Raw genomic sequence first — 22,419 nt, forward strand, 5'->3', positions numbered from 1 at the left:
CGGGAAGCACGAAATGTGCAGGCAATGAAAAATCACATGAGGAGATCAACCATGGAACAATCACATTTGAGGGGATCCATATGAGTAGATCCAGCACGCACCATGGGGGAAGAGGGAGCATGTCGGACTGGAGGCCTCAGGTGCCGACGAGAAGGGCAGAGACGGCACGATTGAGGTTGTGGGTGCCGCGAGTGGGCTGTGGGGCAAGAACGGCGGGAGGTTGTCCGCTCCTAGGAAGAAAGACGGAGGCGCGGAGGAGTGCGGCGGCGGCAGGCGGATGAGTTCGATGGCGGCGTAGAACGAGCGGTAGGGTTCGTGAGACTCCGGCGGTTTCTGCGGGTTTTCCTTTTGTCCAGGAGGCTTCGTGATGCGGACATGCGTTCAGCGGCGGACCCAGCTTTTTGTCGAGACTAGTGTCAAAATTCAACGGCCAAAACTAACCCATGCGCATCACATATAAAGTAACAGCTACACTAAAAGGTCCAGATCGAGAAAAAAAACTTGAAATTAAAAGGTTCATAGTTTGATACAATACCTAGTCAAGTAGCCAAGATTTGATGTGTTCATTCGGTCACATCTTCCATTTCCTCGTCGCTATTGGCACCTCCTGCACATGGACAAGATGAAAGTATAAATAAAAATGTAACGAAACAACTAGAACTCCATAGTTCTTTTTTAATGTAAAAATGTAATATACCTGAAGTAGTGCTTAGTCTAGGTAACTTCTTGGAGCGAGACTTCATTTTTTGAAAATGATGTAAGATGTCATCATCTTTTAGCTTCAGAAATACTTCTCGCTCGATATAACATAGCATTCTAGAATTCAACCACTCATCTCCCATTTTATTTCGCGAATCCGTCTTTATAATGTTCATAGCTGAGAATGCCCTTTCTACTGTTGCGGTTGCAACTGGTAAAACCAAAGCCAATTCAATGAGGCGATAAACTAATGCAAAGTTTGTGTGTCTATCTGATTCAACCATCTTCGTTGCAAGAACACCAAGGTCCACACAATTTTTTAAATCAGGATCAGCTCTCACATCATCAATGAAATTATCAAGTTGCCTTTGAAGTTTAGAAAGCTCATAGTGGGAGAAGTCAGCATCATAAATCTTAGCAAGTTCCATCAGTTTGTCACGGTCATAATTGGCAAAGGAATTCTTTGGATCTAGACAAACAATACATCTCAATAATGAGATGATGGGGGACGACCGGTCGACGGCGACGCCGATGGGGGACGACGGGTCGACGGCGATGGGTGCGTGCGACGAGATCCAGGCGACGCCGATGGGGACGACGGGTCGACGGCAACGCCGATGGGGGACGACTGGTCGACGGCGACGCGTGCGTGCAACGAGATCCAGGCGAGCGAGGCAGCGGCGCAGTTGCGAGTCCTGCGACTACGATTGCGGCGGCGGCTTGCGTGCGTGCCCTGCATGACCTGCTTGTGTTGTTAGGCTTCTAGGCCAAATATTCAGGGGGGTTGCAAATTTTTTTGGCCCACGACTAGGGTCATGGCCCTAGTGGCCTGGATCGCAGGCCCGCCCCTGCATGCGTTGCAATTGATGATTTTGTGGGGCGGGTTTGCGGGTCTCTATAAGAACCCGCCCCGCCTGCAACTTGATACTCTCGTATCTACCTTCCCCAAACAGCGGCGCACGGGTTTCGAGCTCTCGTGGGGCTGCCGCGTCATCGGCGCCCAGACGCTGCGTTCGGAGCAAGGCGCAAAACCTAATAATACTCGCCATCGCCGCAGCCGCAGCCGCAGCCGCAGCCGTCAAATCGAAACTACCCACCACTACTCACGCCACTCACCACCAGCGCGGCGCGAGCCGGCGGGGGCGGGCATGGCCGCCGAAGCAGGAGACGCCGATCTTCGGCACCTCCCTCCCGGGCTCGACCGCATCAGCGCCCTCCCGGACGAGCTGATCCAGGCGATCCTTGCCTGGCTCCCGTCCACCGCGGCCGCCGCGCGCACCAGCGCCGTCTCCCGGCGCTGGCGCCACGTCTGGACCGGCGTCCCGGCGCTCTCCTTTCACGTGGAGCAGAAGCCGCTGCGAGAGTATTCATCGACCGCCGACGCCGTCGACGCCGCCCTCGACGCCTACTCCGACTCCGCCACGCTGAGCCGCCTCGCCATCGACGTGGACAGCCCATGCCCCAGATCCCGCATCGCCCCCTGGCTGCGCTTCGCCTCGCTGCGCCTCGCCGGCGAGCTCCGCCTCACTCTGAAAGGCGGCGCCCCCAAACAGCCGGTCCTGATGGGCCTCGTGCATCGTCAGCATCAGCCGGTGGTCGAGCTGCCGGCCTTCGAGAGGGCGACGTGCATCGATCTCGCCGTGATCAACTTCGCGCTCCGCCTACCCCCTGCCCGAGCTTTCGGCGCCCTGCGCGTCCTGAGGATCAGCGCCACCGATCTGGTGCGGGGCGACGTCGGCCACCTCGTATCCACGCAGTGCCCGCGCCTGCGGGATCTCGAGCTGTGCGACGTGGCTCTCGAGGCCGCCAACCTCTCCATCAGCTCCGCCTCGCTCGGGAGACTGGTGCTCCGGCGTGTCAGCATCATGAGCAAAGGGCGGATCGATGTCGCCGCCCCGATGAGGTACTGCCAAATGTTTTGGTGTCCTATGGCGGACGTACCCACCCCCATCGACGGTCAGGTATTTGTCATTTAGATTCGCGCCGACGTTTGAGGTGACGGAAGAATAGCCAACGTTTGATGCCTCGCGCGCAGGAAGTCAAACTGGGCAAGCGGGCCGGCAACTCGTTTTCACATTGGCTGTTCTCACCGAACAGGTTTTAAAAGAATTACTTTATTATTTTTTTTTAAAAAAGTCTATAATCGAGGCTTAGCCTGCAAGCGTTCAGCTTCGTACAGGCGAGGATAAGGATACGAGACCAGCACTGTTTTGTAGCTCGATTTATACGAGTTATTTCCTTGCGGTCTCCTCGTTAGAGCAATCCCCATGGATTGCGATGCGTCCAGTTCAACTCGCCCTTGCTTAACCCAGGTTTCACCAGTCGCCCTCGCTTAACCCAGGTTTCACCAGAACAAGAGGGAATCATGAATATAGATCTAGATTTGGGAGTAGCAGAGATGATTCGGGACAAATTTGTGGGAGTTGATTCAGGTCAGATTGAAGGAAATGGACAGGAGGGTGGAGAAGCTGGAGCAGAGGAAGTTGAGCTTGCATTGGAGGCTGGTAATGTGATCACCGAGCGACGGATAGGTTGGACGAGGTTAGTACATCTACATCGTTTCAAATTTCGGAACTTCGTTTTTTTTGCTCGATCGTTTGTTATATTCACCATCCAAATTTCGTTGGTCTTGTAGGAAATCAGCTAGGGAAGGCCCGTCCGAGCGGATTGCTGTAAACGAGGAGAGTGCGATTACAAGGGCACTGAGCCAAGCAGCTAGGAATCGAGGATCTCCAATTTTCCAACATCTGGAGGGTACATTATTCAGTAGTAGCGAAGAGGCCAGAGATTTCTTTAATCTTTATTCATGGGAGATTGGGTTTGGAATTCGTTATGGTCGTAGCAACAAGAATAATAAAGGGTACACAACCAGGCAAGATATTGTTTGTTCTTGTGAGGTTAGTGTCGATTCAGCTCTCTTTTTTTCGCTCTCTTTTATTTTCCCTTCTTGTTGCTGGTGTTATATTATTGTTAATCATTCGTTGTATGTTTCTAAATCATAAATAATTAAGCGTTGGGACAAATTTGTCAGGGATCACCGCGAACCAAGAATTGTGCGTCTATCAGGACTGGATGTAAAGTTATGATAAGGCTGCTGAGAACAAGTGATCATGGGTGGTACATTAGTCGAGTTAGCACAAGCCACAACCACAAATTATCAGAGGGGTATGCAGAGAAGAAACAGTGGAATTCTCACAGCATGATTGATCCGAGCACTAAGTATTTCATCAAGAAACTTCGAGACAACAATGTCAGTATTGGAAGGGTTTGCAGCATTATTGGTGTCACAGATAGTAGTGCTATGAATCCAGTTCGTAAAGAGACCATCAGATCACTCTGCGCGAAGGTAGCAAGGGAAAATATGGCTGATGACATTGGTAAAACTGTCCAACTTTTATGGGAAATGAAAATCAAAGATCCACTTATGGAAGTGAGGTTCAAGGTTGATGAGAAGGGCACAGTTAAATCTATGCTTTGGTGTACTGGAAAGAATAGGATGGATTACAAGAACTTCGGTGATGTTGTCACATTTGATACAACCTATCGTACCAATTTGTACAGCTTGCCGTTTGGAATTTTTATCGGTGTTAATTGCCATTTTCAGTCAATTATTTTTGGTGGCGTTCTTTTGTCTACTGAGACAGCAGAAGACTTCCAATGGGCATTTCAAAATTTCATGGAGATGATGGATGGATCAGTTCCAATAACTGTGCTGACAGGTGAGTTAAGTTCACACAAGTAGGGGGGCCTGATTGCATAATTTTGATGCATTTTTCTGTATGAAAGTATGTTGTATGTAGTACTATGTGACTTTTTTCTAGTGGTTTAGTTTGAGTTTTTTTTAGCCCGTTGCTTTTTCTGGCTTGAATGATGTGTAGATCAATGCGCGGCAATGGGAAAGGCAATTCGTACTGTTTTGCCTGGGACACGTCATCGATGGTGTCGTTGGCATGTCTTGAAGAGTGCTAAGAAGAAGTTAGGGAAAGTTATTGCGAGACACAAGCAATTCAAAAGTGATTTCTATAATCTCATCACCAACGAGACATGTGTTGATAGTTTTGAATTGTCGTGGAAGAAGTTGATCATAAAGTACCGGCTTGTGAAGAGCAAGTATATGCTAAGACTTTACAAGCATAGGGAAAAATGGGCCAAACCATACTTTATGAGTGTTTTTTGTGCTGGGATGACGAGCACGCAAAGGAGTGAAAGTGCAAATCACATGCTTAAGAGGTATATTCAGAAGGCTGCGCCTATGCACCTGTTTGTAAGCAAGTTCAATGAGTTCCTTTGTGATCGGACAGAGCAAGAGGCTCGGGAGCAACATGTAACAAAAATGGTAAGTAAATGGTGTATCCCTTTTATCATTCTCCATTGTTATTAGGCAAATGTATCCATCTTTTTTCGTTTTGGACTTTTTCTGAATTGATTAATATACATTGTTCAGGTTACAAGGAGAATGAGGGTAGGGGCTCCGATTGAAGAGCATGCCGATTTAGTGTATACTCGTGCAATGTATGAGAAATTTTATGATGAGTTATTCGAGGCTGGGAAGTTTTGTGTTCAGAGGGAAGATGGCAATGACAGGTTCATTGTTTCCTCTGCGAAGTTGAGCTCAGATGGTGTACAAAAAAAATATGTTGTTACTCTGCACGGAGAGGATTTCATGTCTTGCCAGTGTGGTCTGTATGAGCATCTAGGTATGCTGTGCCGGCATGCTCTAAAGGTAATATGATTTACTCCTTTTTTGTGTGCTTAAGTACATTGTACTTTGCTGCAATTATTAATGGGAGAGTTATTTTTCGCTCGTTGATATATACGTGTGTTTGTATAATCTTTCCCCTATTTTTCTGTTCCAGGTTTTGTTACATTTGGATAGGCAAGAAATTCCAAAGTTTAATATAATGAGAAGATGGACAAAGGAGGCGGTTGTTTACAAAGCTCATGGAGAACAAACTGATATAGCTTCAGATGCAGACCAAATGAGGAAGAAGGCTTTGATGTTGCAGACTCTTCAAATTGTGCATGGACCTTCACCGGTGGATGAGCAGATGTTCAGGAATGCTATGGAAGCGTTGAGGCCCGCTGACCAAACGCAGCGGGAGGATCCACCATTTGATGGACAGTATCAGTGTAGTTTGCATGATGATGCTGGGCCGGTGCCTTTATCGTGCCCTCCAAGGACAATGAAGGGTGGTCGACCTCCTAGCACTGGGCTTAATGCTTGGATATCGAGGAAAGACAAGAGAAGGACTCTTGACTCTTCACCGAGGGATCCAATTTCCGAAGATTGGCCAGAGGAAGAGATGCCTCCTAGCAAGAAGACCCGGTGCTTAAAAGATATCTGAATGTTTCTTGACCAATCACAGTATCATTGATGCCAACAAATGTTTACATTGGAAGTATGTCTGGTGGCAGTACATTGGTGTCTAAAATAAATAGTTTGCGCATTTTATTCGATGATGCTCATCATAAACCTAGTTTATGAACAAAATGTAGCACGGATTAATATTATGCCGTCCGATGTCTAATACTGCTGTAATATATTCTTAAGTTGCATTGTTCAATTGTCGTTGGTGTAATCAACAATCCCCTGATTGACATGATGTCTCTGCACTGATGTTTTTACTGGATGTCTGTTCGGCTCCTCTTGGAAGCTGACTTAATTTGTGGGCTTGGGGTAGTGTCATACTTTGCTGCGTCCATAGGCTGTGGAGATGGTGTCATCAGTTGGTCAACTGCATTAATTTGAAAACATTAGCATCAGTGATTCCAACATTATTTCTGTTCCAAGATGGCATTTTGATGCAGTAGCAGACCGTTCAATTGGTCTCCATTTGTTAACCTTCCTTCAGGTTGCTGGGCGGTTGGTGGGGTAACATCAAATTGTATTTGGAAAGCCCTGATGTAGTGTTGTGAAGATGGAGTCTCTGTATCTGCAATATTTTTTTAAGCGAAACCAAGTTAGTGTGTGTGAAATTCAAATATTTACAATACATGATTGCTGAATATGTTGTTCAAAAGATTGGTATTTGCTTTGTTTAGAATAATGCACATGGGTTTTCTCGCCTCTAAGCAACTGTGTAACAGCGTTTCCTGAGGGCCTTGGATGTTGCATAACTGATGTTGCTGAGAAAAGCTCGGCTGCATTCATCTGGTTATTTCCAGCGACAGAGTTCCTTGCAGCATTGACAAAATTTTGGAATGTTAGGACCGATTTGTAATACAATATGTCAATGGTAATGTGATATCAAGGTTTATAGGTTTGTACCTGATTTGATTGAATGGAATGTTGTCAGCAGTGTCCCCAGTTTGTTCATTCATTTTTGAGGTGGCTGTACCTGTAGTGTTTGTGTGAATTGGGTGTTGCTCACTGGCAGGGAATTTCTGCATATGTGTAGCTATAGTCAGAAATATGTTTTCATTATTTTTTTACCATATAGCTGACAAAAAAGTTTGGAAAATGTAATCTACATGGTTATGTACAGCAGTTTGTTATATTTACCATATGTTGTGTACAACGGTGAAATAAAGTTTGATCTTCCATATGCTTTATCTGCTGTATTGATAAGTTGGACCAAAATGTAGCTGCTTCTGATGGTAATTTCCGGAAAGAAGAGTGATTGAAGTAGCACCAACGCATGAATACCAACTGTTGTTTGGCACATGGAAATTGAGTTAGATTTTATATGGTTTATAAGTGCAGAACTGGTGTTTTTATTTGGAACTAGGTACTTACGTTGAGTAAGGGAAGGCATCCATCCAAGTAAATGGTTGAAGTTCCAGTATCTTGCCGGAGTTGCTCTTGCAGGGATTTCGATGCTGACATTAATCTTTCTACTGTAAATCCTGCCCAGTCTAAAGCACCTTTGTATTTTCTATCTGACAAAGCAAGCATAACTGTAGGGGGGAGTGCAGGCATTGATGCTGGGTTTGTCACAGGTGCCAAGAATGTGGATACGGTATACATGATTAAGGAAATAGTGAATGCTCTTTCTTCCGGTTCAGACAATTGCTCAACGCTGTGAAGTGATAATAGTACAGCGCGTGCTCTAGCTAAAGTGTTTGATGATTTTGCGTAGCCAATCGACATTGCTTTTGCAAGGTTCTTAGTATCTAACTTTTGCGAACAGTGCACTGTTCTAGTGACAGGTAAGTTTCCTGAAGGCAAGCCTAATACTGACAATGCTTCATTTGCGCCTATTGGAATCTCTATACCTGGTTCGATGCATATAGTTGATCGATCGTAGTTTATCGATGACAGCAGCCATGCAGACAAAACCCTATTCGGATCATACTTCAGTGGTGCATCCGAAAGAAACCCAAGTCCGATTTGTTCGGTCAGTATTTTCTGCTTGCTCTTGAACCCCGGCAATATTTGAGCAAGCAGCAGAGGTCGGTTCTTGGGGCTGCAGAATTTGCCTTGTATTGATCCTCTAATGTTGTGGGGGATGCTGTGCGATGCTGCTTCTTGACGGAGGGAAGTAATCGTTGGGGGTTGCATGCCGAAGTTGCTAGCCGCTTGTATCTGATAGAAATCGAAGTTCCGCATTAGTTTGGCTGCTTTGTACTTAGGAAATGCAAGCTGCGAAGGAGGAGTATTGCGGTGTGTATTTCATTTGATTCAGATTTTATAGCGACCATACCTTGGCTCGGGTGGATTTTTCTTGAAGTATGTACTGCCTTTTCTGTCCCCTTTTCGAAGCTTTGTTGACTTGGACAATACATCCTGATGTTTATATAGCGTGCGGCTATCGTGATTGCCGTCTGCGGCACGCAACCACTGGCCTTTCTTGTGGTCGAAGGTATAAGAAAGTGCTTACCCATTAAGAAAGTTGGCCCAGGTTTTTGTTAAATTTCTTTCTGATTTTGGGCGTGGCCAGGCCCCCACACTCGGTATAAATTCCTCTATTGTTTTATAATCCCTATCGTTTGCTATGATCTCTTTGCATTGTATTTTGTAACGGATAAAATATGCATATATCAAGCGCCCAAAGGTTTTATGGGTGGATTGTACATGAGAGAGTAGAGACAAGCTAGCATGAACTGAAAGTTCGAATATATAATACATTGTTTTCAGCTGGAAATACGGTCTTAGGTACGGGAATTGTAACGGTTACATCAGATAAAGCATCGAATTACATGAGAATTTGTGGGGGGTGGGGGTGTGGGGGTGTGGGGGGGGGTAACACTACAGTGATAGTTCTTAAGTTCATAATTAGATATATTGCTGACGACGAAGAGTCTTTCCAATTTTTCTCTCCGTCTGATCTTATGATCTCTTCCAGTTGGTTCAGTTTTCCTGGTAAGCTTTGATCTGTAGAATCCGGTATAATATTACGTTACACTTGTGTTTTGAACTAAACATTGAAGCCAGGTTTACATAATGAACACAGTTTACAAAATTTCAAAAGCATGAGTTGTAAAATTATCATATATATATGTAAATTACATAGTAACTTTAGTTAGACAGATAGTTTCATTTAAGAGATTATGTTATTTTGTTTTGGTGGGGGCAGTATTAGCTAACCTGGAAAGCCAGAAGGTCGGCATATGCACTGTCAACGTTCACCTTGTCACCATCAAGTGTCCTGACTAGATCTCCAATTAATGGCCCTGGACCCTCTGCTGAACTGAGAACTGCTTCGGTGATACCCAAAGATTGCATGAGTGAGCCCAATCCAGAAAATGAAACATTGGTTGCATCCATTATCTTCATCCCAGTTGCTTTTACTACTTCAACCTCTTGCTCTACACTCGCTATCTTGTTCTCCATGTGTGCAAGCATGTCATATGTCAAATCTCGTATAGTTAAGTTCGCAGCTGCTTCAATATGTGTGAGTGTTTTCACCATCACATTGACCCTGGCGGCATATTGTGTTTCTGCAGGTTCACCAAGAATTGTCACCCCAGAATAACTGAGTCTAAGGATTGATTGGAAAGTTGTTTGCCCAATTTGGTGGGTCTGGACGGTTGGAACTCTGCCATTCACAGTCCGCATGACCCGTTCAAATATGAACTTTATTATGAAAAATGAGGCATCCTTGTCAAACTGCATCGAAAAAATATTAGGGTGAAATAGTAAGGGCCATTACGAAAGTTTCTGGGATGCAATGTGTCCAGTGAATAATTGCTTTTGCTGTTTGCGAAATCTATTGCCCAATATGATGAAATGCATGACATGTTTGTTGGAAATTATTCAAGTTCTTTGAGATGTGCATGACAGGATGTTGTTTTCGATTTGTCCAGATTACTTGCCTGTGGCACGGTCATGCCGTGGAGGAAGGAACCAGCGTCTGAAGTGATGGTTGGAGGTGCTATGATATTAGCAATGGTATCTTCTGCTTCACGGAATGCTGCTGATGTCGGGTACACTATAGCCCCAAGATCATCAAACCATTTGGTTCCTAGTTGAGGAGCAGCAGAAGAGTTTGTCAAAATTCCAATAAGTGTGCGACGGTATGCATTTCCTGCATCACGTAAGCTTCTATATTTGTTTAAAGCAGCTTGCAGCTGTGATCTGGCATGCATGAATGGTCCATTCTTCATAATCATTTTGGTGTAGCTGAAATCTCCGATGTATCTACCAAAGGCAGCACGAATTGCTACAATGCTGCTGATCAGGGTTCCGTTAAAGCTCAGCATTGTGTCATTTGAAGCTTCACCGGACACAACTAATTTAGTTGTGTCATTATCATCGTCTGGCTGCTTCTTCTGAAAGCAGATCTCGAACATGGTGCCATTGCTGCCTTGTTTGTTTTCATAAATCTCCAGGCTTCCTTCACCAACTCCTCCAAATATCGGCCCCATCATTTCAAGCCCCGTGAAGAACTCAGTGGTGTTCATGCTGCCTGTATCATTTTCAAATCAGGTTATGCAAATTAGAGCTTTTTTTTGCAATTAATAATCGTTGTTATCAGTAATTGGAGGCTCAATATGTACCTCATATATTAAGGCACATACTGTCTTTTTTATTCGCAATTCTAACCATTATGGTATATGATCTGTTATGAAATTGTAATAAATCATCTATGCGACTATGAAAATTTAGTAATATCAAACACATATATAAATTACAGTCATTTGTCTTTTATAGGTAATAATGTCATGTAAACCCCCAGTGTTCATGTAAAATTGGCACTTTTGCCATTATCAAATAATATTATCTAACCTATTAGATTTATATATCCATCATCGAATTGTAACATCATTAAAAAGGCTAAAATTAATGTCAAGTATTATCAAAAGTATATTGTTATAGTAATTGTTATTTTGAGCCATGGAGAAGCTTCGCAGCTGATGTAGCTCATGTTTAGTTCGAAACAAATTTATCACGCCCAAGCTCGTTTGTTCGAAACAAACTATACTCGAACAGGGTCTTCTTTTTTGTCTTAGGTGGACTGGGTAGTTTTTCTGCGTGCTTTGCATAAGGGCTCGCACTTGTTGTAGCACAAAGTGTGGATTTTGTATGGGTGGGGGGTGCTCGGGATGGGGGACTGTGGTTTTGGCTTATTCAGTCGCCTGAAAGTGAACCTGCTATCAATCTCCAACCTTTTTTGTCTAAACTTTACCGTGCGCCGCCTTTTCTTTTTTGCGTCGCTTTCCTTAATCATCTACTGCGCTGTTGGACCACAAGAAAATGGAGCACACTTTTTACAATTGGGACGTTGGGACCGAAGAATCCTAACAAAGGCGCTAAACATTTTGTAAATGCCAAAGTGGAAGCTGTGTTGCACCAGGATAGAGTCGTTACCTCGGCGGGGGAGCTTTGGCCGCTCTCGAATATTTTCGGGCTGATCCTGCTGCTGATGTGCTCCGGAAGTAATCGAGGCGGAGGAGATAAGGTTTGCTGTAGCGCGATGGCTTGTGCCGGGCGAAGGGGGTGGGGGGGGATGAGTCTTGGGGCCGAAGGGGTGAGCTTGGCGGGGGCAAGATGGTTCTGGATGAAAGCGGATAAGGTTGTGGGTGCTAACAGTGCACACACGTTCATTCACAAGTCCTCTATATATTTACCTCAGCTCACAGATACAGCCATGATCAAGGCGAGTGGAATGGCTAGCGGCGTCGGAGAGTCTTGCCGGACACAGCGTGCCGCGGTCGAGCCTCGTGGCATGCGTTTTGTTTAGTCTTTTTTTCTTTGTTGCTCGTCTTTTACTTTCAGTTTTGAAATTTGGTCAGCTGTATTTTGGGTACGTATTTAAATTAATTAGTATGTTATTATTTGTGTTACTAGTTAAATCTTTTTGTAGGTGGAGTCTTAATTTTGTTGGTTGGTGCGCTAACAAAGATTATTTACCTTGAATTTGCGTCAATGTAGTGTTGGTATTCCCTAGTTTATGTTTACGATAAATGGGGCTGCTTGGCTTAAAATTAAACGTTTCTCAGCCCTCTTCAAGTCTGTGGCTTTTAATAAACGAATCAATTTTTATGGAACGCAAATGGAGTCATCAGCATATGCAGTTTTGAGTGTTCAATCAACATAAGCCTTATCATCACATGCAATCAGGAAAATAGGAATATATATATACATATATATATATATCCATATATATATGTATATATATACATATATATATATATATATATATATATGTGGTTGCTGTTGCTCGCACAGTACACAGTTTTTTTAAATAGATACATGACAGTTCTGATACTCAAGGATACATAGTTATGGCCTTTTTAGTAGCTAGGGTGCTAATAGGCCGCTGGAATTCAGACGAAATAACATAAACTACCCATTACGGACTAGTCTTTTTTGCTTACTTCCTGACATTAGCCAATTCAGAGTTGCATAAGATAGATACTCCCACGAAATACATACGGAGCTTGTACACGCGAGCTCGATAGTATAGTATTTCATGGTACTCATTGGATCTTGTCTCTCAAACAATTGGGAGACGGAAGACACGGACCAAGAGGCGACCCAGGTAGAGACGGATGGAAAGCACCACTAAGTCTCCCAGTTGGAAGCCGTAGTGCTTCACAAAATCCTTCCACCCAGGTCCACTGATCAGAGCAAGTCCTGTGTTGCCAGTTCTCTTCCTCAGTGTAGCAGCAAACAGATGGTCGTCTGCTGGGTGCGACAGGGTGACAATCTTGTGTCCAGTTGGAAGCGTGTTGGAGAAGTTTGTGGTGAAATACTGTCAAAAATAAATTGAGTCAGCGGATATTGTCATTAAAAAAACTAAGAGAGACTTAACTATCAAATAAATTATGTTGGTTGGGAGTGGGGGCACTTACAAAGGTCCCACCATTAACGTGGCTGTGGTTCAGCTTGCATGCGTACAGTGGGAAGTGAGTCTCAAAATTGATCCAGACATCGCTCAGAGCTTGCATCAGTGGACCAGTCATCATCAGCTTTGGGCCAAGCTCGTATTGCATGCCAAGCAAGTGCTCAGGCACTATTGATATGTAACCATCAGCAAAAGCACCTAGTTAGTTTTATGTGTAACATTGTCAGGAAATGTGGTTCATTGTGGTGTAAAGTTAAGTAACTACAACGTTTATTAAGCAGTGTCAGGTAATCAATTAATGGACTGTAAGACGGGAAGGCTTACCAGCATATAGATTCACATCATCCTGAGCTGGTGGTGGGTTAGGATGCCCATCCTCCTCTCCATAAGCAACGAATAAATTCCAAGCTGGGGGACGTGCTGACATCGGTTTCTCGTTGCCATTGCTATCAAATAGCTTCATCTCTAGGGTGTGGGGTGCAGAAAGCACGAACAGACCATAGTCCCCGCTCACTATCTTCTCTGATTCAACAAACAAACTCCACCCAGTTGACAAGCGAATGCAGTTACCAACAATTTCAACTCCAACTTGAAACACTAGGGGTGACGCTCCTCGTACATGAACAGCAGGCAGTACGTCCATGACCAAGTCACTTCCAAACCCTTCAGGGCAGTCCTGAAAGGTTTTTATTTTATAGTTAGTCTTGGTGTGTTTTGGGGAAAGCTTGGACACAGCAAAAGAATTGAGTAAATCATAGGTTTTTTTTGTATTTTTGGGTTTGCACTAAATAGTTGAATGTAAAAATGCATGAAGAAGGGAAACTGACTGTCTTTTTTGACACTTACAAGATGGTTGATGAATAGCGCATCAAAGTGCTTCAGGAACGAACGTCCTGTCCCGATTGCCTCGAACGGGTTCATGGCTCCAAACACATTGCTCTTCAAGTCAATGGGAACCTTTTACCAGAAACAAGAAAATGATGCGTGCTTAATGGTATATCAGATGCTTAGTGATAACCACAGTTTGTTTCAATAATCTAAATGTGGATCTGTGTGCATGCAGGTCTGATTTGCTGCTCAAAAGAGGTTACCTGAGGCTGTGCGGTTGACGAGCTGGACCCTAGCATGCTGGTCCAAAAGTTGTTTATTCCAAGACCGTATGCTCCCTCCACTGGCGCAACATGTTGTGCTGCGTTGGCAGTTTGCTCCGCAGATAGAACCGTCAGTGGTCCATTGTCCCTCGCCAGTGGGATCTCGTTTGTCTGCAATAAAGTAGCAAGCGACATCAGAATGTTCAGAATCTTCCAACCACATCGAAATCACACTACGCTGTCATGGATTTAGTAACGTCCCCGTGCCATGACGGCGGCAGCAGAAGACGCAGCTGTGGGTGCGACTGCTTCGTGACCACGGGATTCCAGAAACGTAGCCAAAGCATAAGCGAGAGCAGCATCCAGGCACACGGCCGGCGGGCTGTCGGCTCCAGCTGGCGCTGCCGCGCCACTACCAGCCTGCAAGCTCCCCGGTGATGCAGATCCAGTCGAGGCGGACGTACGGCGACGCGGAACCTTGGAAGCTGGGCCCGTCTGCCCCACGCTGGGGCTAGCACGCACACGCCGCACCATGGATCCAGCTCGGGAACACAAGAGTGGGTGCACTGTACCCCGACGTGGACTGGACGGGAGGCTTCGCCGCGTGTACAGTAGCGGAGCTCCCCGGGGGGAGGAGGGGTGAAGAGGATGGATAGGGTTGCTACTGGTGCTGCTCGATGCTTCCGGATGGGGGGGTCCAGGTTATTTTATATTGTTCAATCCGGTCGCTTTTGGTCCGCGTTCTGAGCTCGCACGTGACAGAGCACAAGCGCTGCATTCATTTTTTCTTCATCTGTTCGCTCTTTCCCTCCCGCCATCTCGATTCTTCTGAAATTTTGCCGCGTTCAGTTACGAAACAATTCGAATTCTGTCGAGGCGCTACGGAATCATCAATTTTTTGGCGCCAAACAATGGGTTGTAAGTAAATTGATACTGTTTTATTTGTTAGAACCATTCTTGGGAGAGGGAGATTTTATTTGTTCCAACCATTGTTCAGAGAGGGGGGTTTGGTGTCGAACGGGGGTTTGGAGATGCAGTCTCTATGGTTCCAGTAGCCAAAGTTAATTTATTACCCTCCATTATAGATATGAATGTAGTGGTCTTCGATGATTCGGTAGATTGTTTATTTTCTTAAATTATTTGCTTCAATGCTTGCCTATTTTTTTCTTTCCAGCTGTAGTGTCAATTGATCTTTTTTTTCTTAAATATACTGTGCTTATAATTACACAATCAAAGTTAGGTCTTTGTATTTCAGTTTTTATAGTCTTCGTTATTACCTAATTTTAAATTTTATACAGCGTGACAACTAAATAATAATTATGTTTAGTACATTATTTATAATTAATTCATTAATTTATCGAAATTCTTTTATTTTTGTTTCATTAAATTCAAGCTATCATGTAACCATTTTTTTATGTCGTGCTACTAACAATATTTGCGATTAAATAGTATGAATATTTAGCTGTATCATTTAGCAGCCCGAGTGCAGTGACTGAGTCCATTGGGTATTTTTGTTCGTACTCTTGCTTTGCAAGCTTCTGAACTATTAAAGAGGTTGGCGAAGGGTTGGTCGGACTGAGTCTTGCCGAGGAAGGAGCTAGTTTACTTGCCGGTGGAGGAAAAAGGACGAGCATTAAACTCATATACCTGCACACCTATACCATTTTAAATGCCTTGCGCTCCGTGTCGCAGAAGGAAGCGAGTTGATTTGGGCCGAGCACCTCGGCTTCTTTTTTTTCGTCCCGCACATGTTGTATTTTTTCTTTAGCGCGCCAATATGAATTTGCCGTCATTACATTTTTTGTTACGTAGCACTTTTACTTGTAAATTATAACATTTTTTTTGGTTTTCACACTGGGGCCCGTCGATTATTGTTGAGGTTATCTTTTTGCTATATTTCTTGTTTACCAAGCAACATCATCTTTATATAGCCGACCCCATTCCGCCGCACACTAGTTTCACAGTGCACGGTGCGACTTTACTTGTGTTCCTTTTCCTGTAATAGCATGTCCAACCATAACAGCACAGCACGGTCTACTGCCCATCTGCTGAGCCCAACACTTGGAATCAACACAAATATAAACAAAATGCACGTGACAGTTAAGCAGATTGTTGAAGGTTCGCAGAAACCTAGGTATAAAGGAAGGATAGTTGTTAACAATAGTCAGGTTTACACGGTGAGTAGTTCAGGAGCTTCAATATTTTTGGTGATCTATTTTCATAGTATGAAATAGGTCTATATTCAATCGGGTTAGTTCATTCGCAAATCACACTTTTAAATATCAATAAGAATGATTTGCCTGCAGGTGCAATTATGTGGCATGATGTGCCATTTGGACCACGAGGAATCTTATTGTGATTACAAATTATTTGATGGCACTGGTGAAATCAAAGGAAGGGACTGGTAAGGGTCTGCGTAACAGGCAAAACATACATGTAGTTCTTCAAAAATAATATTATGAGTTTATACAGCTCGTTTTTCACAAAAAATACTTAACGATACTGATTTAATTTTGCTGTCAGGAGAGACTGCATGTCGGGCAATACCTTCTTCAGCGGTGGGAGGTATGGTTGGCATCTGCAAACGAAATTTGGTTGTGCCATTTTAGATGAACTGTGTACTAAGCATTTGCAGTATAATAGGGCTGTAGTCGTTAACAGGCAATTTATTTATTTATATTTGCAGTATGGGTGGATGCTAATGCATGTTTTTTTATGCAGCCTGTCAGCATATTATGTTGTTCATGCTACTGTTATCGCTGAGAGGGATTCTGTCTGCCTGAGCACATTGCATGCTAGGCAATAATTCTCTTTGTCGTCTCTTATCTATTTTTCTTGTAGTGCTATTTAGGTTATACTTGTATAATGTGCATGTAATGTGGTTCAATCAATACACAGGAAGGTGGAGGACCACAATGAATTGACGCACCATTTCCTTAATTGTGTCACTAACCACATTGAGCTGATAAGAAGCAAGAAGCGTGATTTTGAATTACGGATGACTTCATACCATGTGGCTGCTGAACTTGATAAAGAAGGTCTAATATGCTTGTTGGCAAATGATTCTGTCAGGTTTGTTATTCTCAGTCCATATATCCTTATAATTCCTTTTTTGTTAATGATTCCACCCACCGAGACAATGTATGTTTTTTATGTTTAATAGGAAGTCTGAGGTAGGAGTGACCTATGATTTTCTACTCGGTCACATGCATATGGAAGAAAGCAAGCTCAGGTTATCATACAGTATTTAGTTTTTGAACAATCCTTTGGTGGTAATTATATTTTTCTATATCCAGCTCCCCCCCCCTACCGTCCAACATACAAACGGTCATTTGCCTTATAAATGTACCATCAAAGTGTACTGGAGTTTTGTTGTAATTCCAAAAATTATGTGTAGACATATCTCCTTTTTTCCTTTTTTTTAAACTGTCTGTTTATTTCTACTCACGAGCAAGTTGTAATATCACAGGGCTGCACTGAAGGAACTCATTGATGAGGGTAGTATCTACAATACTGTTGATGATTACCATTTCAAGTTGGCTGAAAACTAGAGATGGGAGGGTACCTGGAGAGTTTTTTACTTCATATTTATCTTTTTCATGTACTCTTCCCTTACAGCTTCAGGTTGAGGAATAAATTTAAGTGCTGATGTTGAATGTGGTCACTATGAACTTAGTTTATATTTTTCTGGCAGCCCAAGTGTTTGTAATGTTATAAACATTTTTATATTTCATGTTAATATGTTACAACTTAATGGCTGCTTGAGAGGAAGATTAGCAGTATTAGTACCTTTATGTTGTGGGCACGAACCCCTGGTTTTCTTTTAAGCCTAGTGCGTCAGTGAGCATTTCTGCAACCTTTGATGCATCTGCTACCTGCATAAGTTTCTCTCTCACCAGTTATACAAGTGACAGGGGGTGTAAAGAGTAGTCAGCTTTGTGTTTTACAATGCAGATGCAAACTAACTTACATTTACTCTTGAAAGTGAAGAAAGCGTTCCATTATAGTGAAAGCAGAATTGGGCAGCAGCGCAACCTGTGCTCCTATTCCTGAAATCAATATGACATCGAGATTTAATTAAATTTTGACATATGCGCCTGCACTAGTCCCGCAATTCTGTTGTCATGCAATATGGATAATATCCATTCATGCAAGCATAACCTACCAGGTGCTTCCGGCAAATTGGGTGCCTATTATTTCTATTCTTGCTGCTTCCCAGTTGTAATTCCAGCCAGTTATCAAATGACTTGCTGTCAATTTCATGGCATTTTTAATCAGTCCAATGACGTATATGTGTACATCCTTGTGTTCCTCAATGCAATTTTCATTGAAAAAAGGGTCAAATACAGATATTATGTTTCTATCAAGACACCATGCGTATGTCACCCATCGGTGCCCAACAATTCCTGGGAAGAATAGCTGCTTCCAAAAAAAAGAGATGAAATGAAGTTTGTGTTAACTTATTTTTTATCTACAACAGCAATTTGATGTCTGCAGAAATGAAGTTTGTTTTGTTTTTTCTTACTATTCTGCACGATGGCAGTTCATATTCTATATGCAGCGCAGATATCTGATCTTTAATCACTTGGCTTGTTGCATTGAATGTGCCTGCAAGCAAAGTCCCCTGTTTCAAAACATAAACTTTATTATTATTCACTGTCATTACTATTGTGCTTTGTTTTTAGTAATGGAGTGATGCAATTAATGATAGTATCCTCAACTTACAATAAATATTGATTCAAATATGTGTCGCTGGATATAGCCTTCCACACATTCACCTCCACTCTTAGTTACCTCTGTGAATCGCCTAATTATTGCATCGAACATGTCCATAACTATTTCAGATCTGCCAGTCAGTTGTGTCTGGAATGAATTGTACGGGACCTCGATGTGTTTTGGGGTATAGTGCAGGATCACAGGGCTGTTGTTGCAACAAATGACACATTGTCAGATTGACCAAAATCAAAATATATTTAGTGTTGCCTGTTTGCATGGCAACTTTCTGTTACGATAACAAGTGGACTATCTATGTGTACACCTAGAATTACATCTTAACTGAAAAACGATTTCATTTAAATATTGGCACACATGTAGTATTCCGGCATTATCATTGACAAGTATGTGGGGGGGGAGGTGGAGGGGGGGGTCACACATACCATTGCGGTGTATAATTTGATTGAGTTGAAGCATTTCTCGTTGAAGCTGCTGATTCCTCTCTAAACCCACTGTTGTTCAGATGATGGTGGTTGCATTGTTGGCATGTTATACATGTTTTGTGTAGACAGTTGCGTCGGTTCATGCAGCACAGAGAAATATAATACCTTGCCAGGGCACGGATTGCAAGAGCCTTCTTGAAGGTCTCATATGAGGTTACTCTGTCACACTCATCAGTTGGACCATACAACTCGATACATATGTATCCATTTGTAGCTGATGTATGAGTGAATCTTTCTTCACTAGTTTGTCCAGATATGGTTAAGCCGTTTGGTCCACGTGGCCGCTTGCGGCAGTTGCAATCTTGAATAGATGCACTACCAGTTGCATCGTTGTGCTCCGAGCTTCCATCTTCAAAAGCAAATCCTCGTCTCTGCCAATTGCAGCACACAAATAATGACGCTTCGTCCAGCATCATGCTCACATCCGCTCCTATTGTAGTACCTGCAACAATTTATAGTGTACTGCATTTTTCGGCCAAATCCCTTAATTTTTAAAATTTTGCAAGGTAATGCCTTGTTTTTTCTATTTGCAAGGTTAATTATTTTTCTCGCATAATGCCATTGACCGCTAATGTACGGAAAGGTTGTTTTTTTACCTAGCCACGCCATGTTGATGTCTCTCCCTGCATCGTAGCAGTATCCATTTGTGAATGGCTCGATTATTTTCGTTAGCGCCGATGCAATGCTCCCTGCATGGTTAGCCTCGTGTCTGTTGCTCATCATTTCGAACTCAGCAACGGCGAAGAATAGTGCTCCCGCAGCCTGTTTTTGTAAATATATTGTAAATGCGTTATTTTTTTTATTGGTGCGGCAATTTATACAATACGACGTGTGAAAACTGTTGCTTTTTACCTTCATATGAACGCCAAGTGCTCGTGAAAAAGAGACTGAAATTTCCCATAGGCCCGGCAAACTGCTGCCAATACCTCCACAGCAAGCACTGAATGATTCATATGCCCATGAGTAACATATGCCAGAGGCGTTGCGAAGCTGCAGGTTACAATAGCAGATAAGCATTTGTTTGAGTGATTTTGCTATTCTTACGATATTCTTTATCATAAGTTTGCTCTTTCTTTCTCTCAGGTCAACTAAATAGTGTATAGATACCATTGCGAACATATCTTTGGAAAGTATATTCTATTTTTTTTGCGTGCTTACCTGACTCTTGCCGAACTCAAAATCTGAACTGCCACCACTTCTGCATAAACTGTCTGCTAGGACCATAGACTTAATTGTCTCCGCGGAGAAACTGCTAATGCGGGGGAATGTCGAATGCTCCATGTTCATCACTCCAACATCAATACTGTCTAGGTAAAGTACCTGAAGGTTGGTTCATTGTGTTTATTAGCATAAGACATGGCATGTGATATTCTTTAGTTCTGCTCTATTTTGGGGGGGAGGGGGGGGGTATTGTGGTATTACCTGCAAGAAAATTGAGCAGCCTGTTATGTTTGAAACTCTGTTGCTTACTTGGAGTTCAGTCTTCAGCTTTACTACTGCTTGGAAAAGTTTCCTTATTACATACTCTGACCAATCAAATTTCCCAATGCTACATGGCTCTACAAGAGCACTCCAGTAGTCAACGGACACGTCGTTGTACTTGGACCCGGGGGATAATAATGTTGACATTATATATATGACAAATGCAACTTTGAATGCAGCCTGTTCAGCTTCTGTCATCTTGTTGTTATATTTCCTCTCTACAACTTCCTGCGACGTTTTTATGCTTCGACTTTGCCTACTATCTTCTCCTAGGTACACGGTTGTAACTTTTGAAATTATATCTCTACGTGCCATCCCGGTCTCAGATATTATGCTACCACTACATGGTATTCCAAACACTCTCTCCACATCTGTTTTTCCAAACTTTATTTTTTTCTTTGAGTCAATTACCAGTGTTTGGGTTAGTGGATCTACTCTGCTCATAAGCCAAACTGCAAATCTGCGGTTTATTTGTCGTAGAGATGGGAACAACAGCATTCCACCAAATCCAATTGACTTAACCAATTCCCGTTTAAATTCATCCAAAGATGATATGACATCATATATTTGTTTAATTGATGTCCGGGTCGATGAAACCATGTAATCATCCCTTGGATCGTTGTTTCCTACTTGTTGCGAACCAGAGATGCAGTTTCCTGAAGGGAATAGCTGACAGGTAGTTTTTAAACAATTATGTCAGCAACATGACAATTTGTTCTGTATACGTTTTAGTTATTTTTCATTTAGTTCATCAATAAGACGGATGCTAAGCTATCTGAATAGTGGCAATAATGTAATCTAGTTTGCGTAGAATAACCAACCTCTAGTACTTCGCGGGCTGCATCAGGAACAGAACTGCGCGCAGTAGATCCGGTAGTGATTGCCTTTCCTCTCCTCATTGTTAGTTAAATCCCGCAAGCAGATGGTTTCCAGAAGCTGGGAGCCACCTCTTCCAGGCTCGAATGTTCAAAATGATGAGCCCCTGATGCTGTTGCTTTCTTCGGTTAACCACTAGCTAGGAGAGGCGTTTGGGTGGAGGGGGAGTGGGGGGTTTGGTTGGGGGGGCGCCTAGCCAAGCTCGTGGGTCAACTGCGGCGTAGAAGATTTTGCTGGTTGTGATCGGAGGAATGGGGGGTGGTGAGGGGCCTTTGCGTGCGGGGGTTCGGTATGGCTGCTGGGGTGTTCGTGGCTTGGGGTTGGGGGCTTGGGCGGCGGCGGCGGCCTGGCGATGTAGCGGGGCAGGGTCAATTGCGTAGGGGGAACAAGCGATTTCGAGAAGATGTACAGTATCCACCTGTGTTTGCCTTTTCAGTTCCTTTTATTCGCAATAAACGCATTGGTGTGAACGGGGGTGCTTGCAGGTGGTTCTGCGAACTGGCTCGCCTACACCGCGGTGACGCCGTAGACTAACGGCTGTTTGCGCACGAATCGCGACCAGCACCGAACTTGCTGGTTGACGGTCACGATTTGCTATGGGTACCTACGCCATAGGACACCAAATCCTCGTCGATGATGTACTACCTGGCTTTGGACAACTGCGGTGGCAGGTCTGTCGCAGTCACCATCGCCACCGCCATGCTGGCCGAGCTGATTTGGAACCATGCCTACGACCCTAGACTCCATAAACTCGAGGGGGCTGATCGCCAAATCTACAGGCTGGTATCTACCTACATGTCCAAGTCCAATGCGGCCCTGTTCAGC

The 22,419-nt window shown here is 43.6% G+C and overlaps 5 protein-coding genes and 1 long non-coding RNA gene across 6 annotated transcripts; 1 reads left to right on the plus strand and 5 right to left on the minus strand.

The window, feature by feature from the left end:
• Positions 1-1,847: 1,847 nt before the first annotated feature.
• On the plus strand, positions 1,848-6,302 carry LOC120662860 (protein FAR1-RELATED SEQUENCE 5-like). The gene is made up of 7 exons (XM_039941921.1): positions 1,848-2,660; positions 3,041-3,240; positions 3,335-3,596; positions 3,731-4,418; positions 4,578-5,035; positions 5,144-5,422; positions 5,556-6,302. Exons 1-7 carry the CDS (start codon positions 1,848-1,850, stop codon positions 6,042-6,044), a joined length of 3,189 nt encoding a protein of 1,062 aa, XP_039797855.1. The 3' UTR covers positions 6,045-6,302.
• A 5-nt stretch (positions 6,303-6,307) lies between these two features.
• LOC120661625 lies at positions 6,308-8,410 on the minus strand. Its single transcript, XM_039940529.1, has 7 exons — positions 8,343-8,410; positions 7,436-8,224; positions 7,202-7,348; positions 6,968-7,083; positions 6,766-6,875; positions 6,516-6,632; positions 6,308-6,434 (listed from the first exon to the last, which is right to left on the minus strand). The coding sequence occupies exons 2-7, from the start codon at positions 8,198-8,200 to the stop codon at positions 6,322-6,324; spliced, it is 1,368 nt and encodes a 455-aa protein (XP_039796463.1). The 5' UTR covers positions 8,201-8,224; positions 8,343-8,410; the 3' UTR covers positions 6,308-6,321.
• A 464-nt stretch (positions 8,411-8,874) lies between these two features.
• LOC120661627 lies at positions 8,875-10,027 on the minus strand. The gene is made up of 2 exons (XM_039940534.1): positions 9,227-10,027; positions 8,875-9,013 (listed from the first exon to the last, which is right to left on the minus strand). Exons 1-2 carry the CDS (start codon positions 9,752-9,754, stop codon positions 8,990-8,992), a joined length of 552 nt encoding a protein of 183 aa, XP_039796468.1. The 5' UTR covers positions 9,755-10,027; the 3' UTR covers positions 8,875-8,989.
• A 2,265-nt stretch (positions 10,028-12,292) lies between these two features.
• On the minus strand, positions 12,293-14,554 carry LOC120662861. Its single transcript, XM_039941923.1, has 6 exons — positions 14,498-14,554; positions 14,021-14,191; positions 13,776-13,886; positions 13,254-13,605; positions 12,937-13,127; positions 12,293-12,836 (listed from the first exon to the last, which is right to left on the minus strand). The coding sequence occupies exons 1-6, from the start codon at positions 14,552-14,554 to the stop codon at positions 12,579-12,581; spliced, it is 1,140 nt and encodes a 379-aa protein (XP_039797857.1). The 3' UTR covers positions 12,293-12,578.
• Positions 14,555-16,408: 1,854 nt separating this feature from the next.
• On the minus strand, positions 16,409-18,616 carry LOC120661629. Its single transcript, XR_005669983.1, has 5 exons — positions 18,546-18,616; positions 18,186-18,439; positions 17,991-18,069; positions 17,810-17,895; positions 16,409-16,598 (listed from the first exon to the last, which is right to left on the minus strand). It is a non-coding gene; the product is annotated as an uncharacterized LOC120661629 (long non-coding RNA).
• Positions 18,617-19,071: 455 nt separating this feature from the next.
• On the minus strand, positions 19,072-21,991 carry LOC120662862. The gene is made up of 6 exons (XM_039941924.1): positions 21,540-21,991; positions 20,395-20,556; positions 20,089-20,226; positions 19,833-19,998; positions 19,342-19,678; positions 19,072-19,075 (listed from the first exon to the last, which is right to left on the minus strand). Exons 1-6 carry the CDS (start codon positions 21,615-21,617, stop codon positions 19,072-19,074), a joined length of 885 nt encoding a protein of 294 aa, XP_039797858.1. The 5' UTR covers positions 21,618-21,991.
• Positions 21,992-22,419: the final 428 nt, after the last annotated feature.

The sequence above is a fragment of the Panicum virgatum genome, chromosome 2N (genome assembly GCF_016808335.1).
Source record: "Panicum virgatum strain AP13 chromosome 2N, P.virgatum_v5, whole genome shotgun sequence".
NCBI lineage: Eukaryota > Viridiplantae > Streptophyta > Magnoliopsida > Poales > Poaceae > Panicum > Panicum virgatum.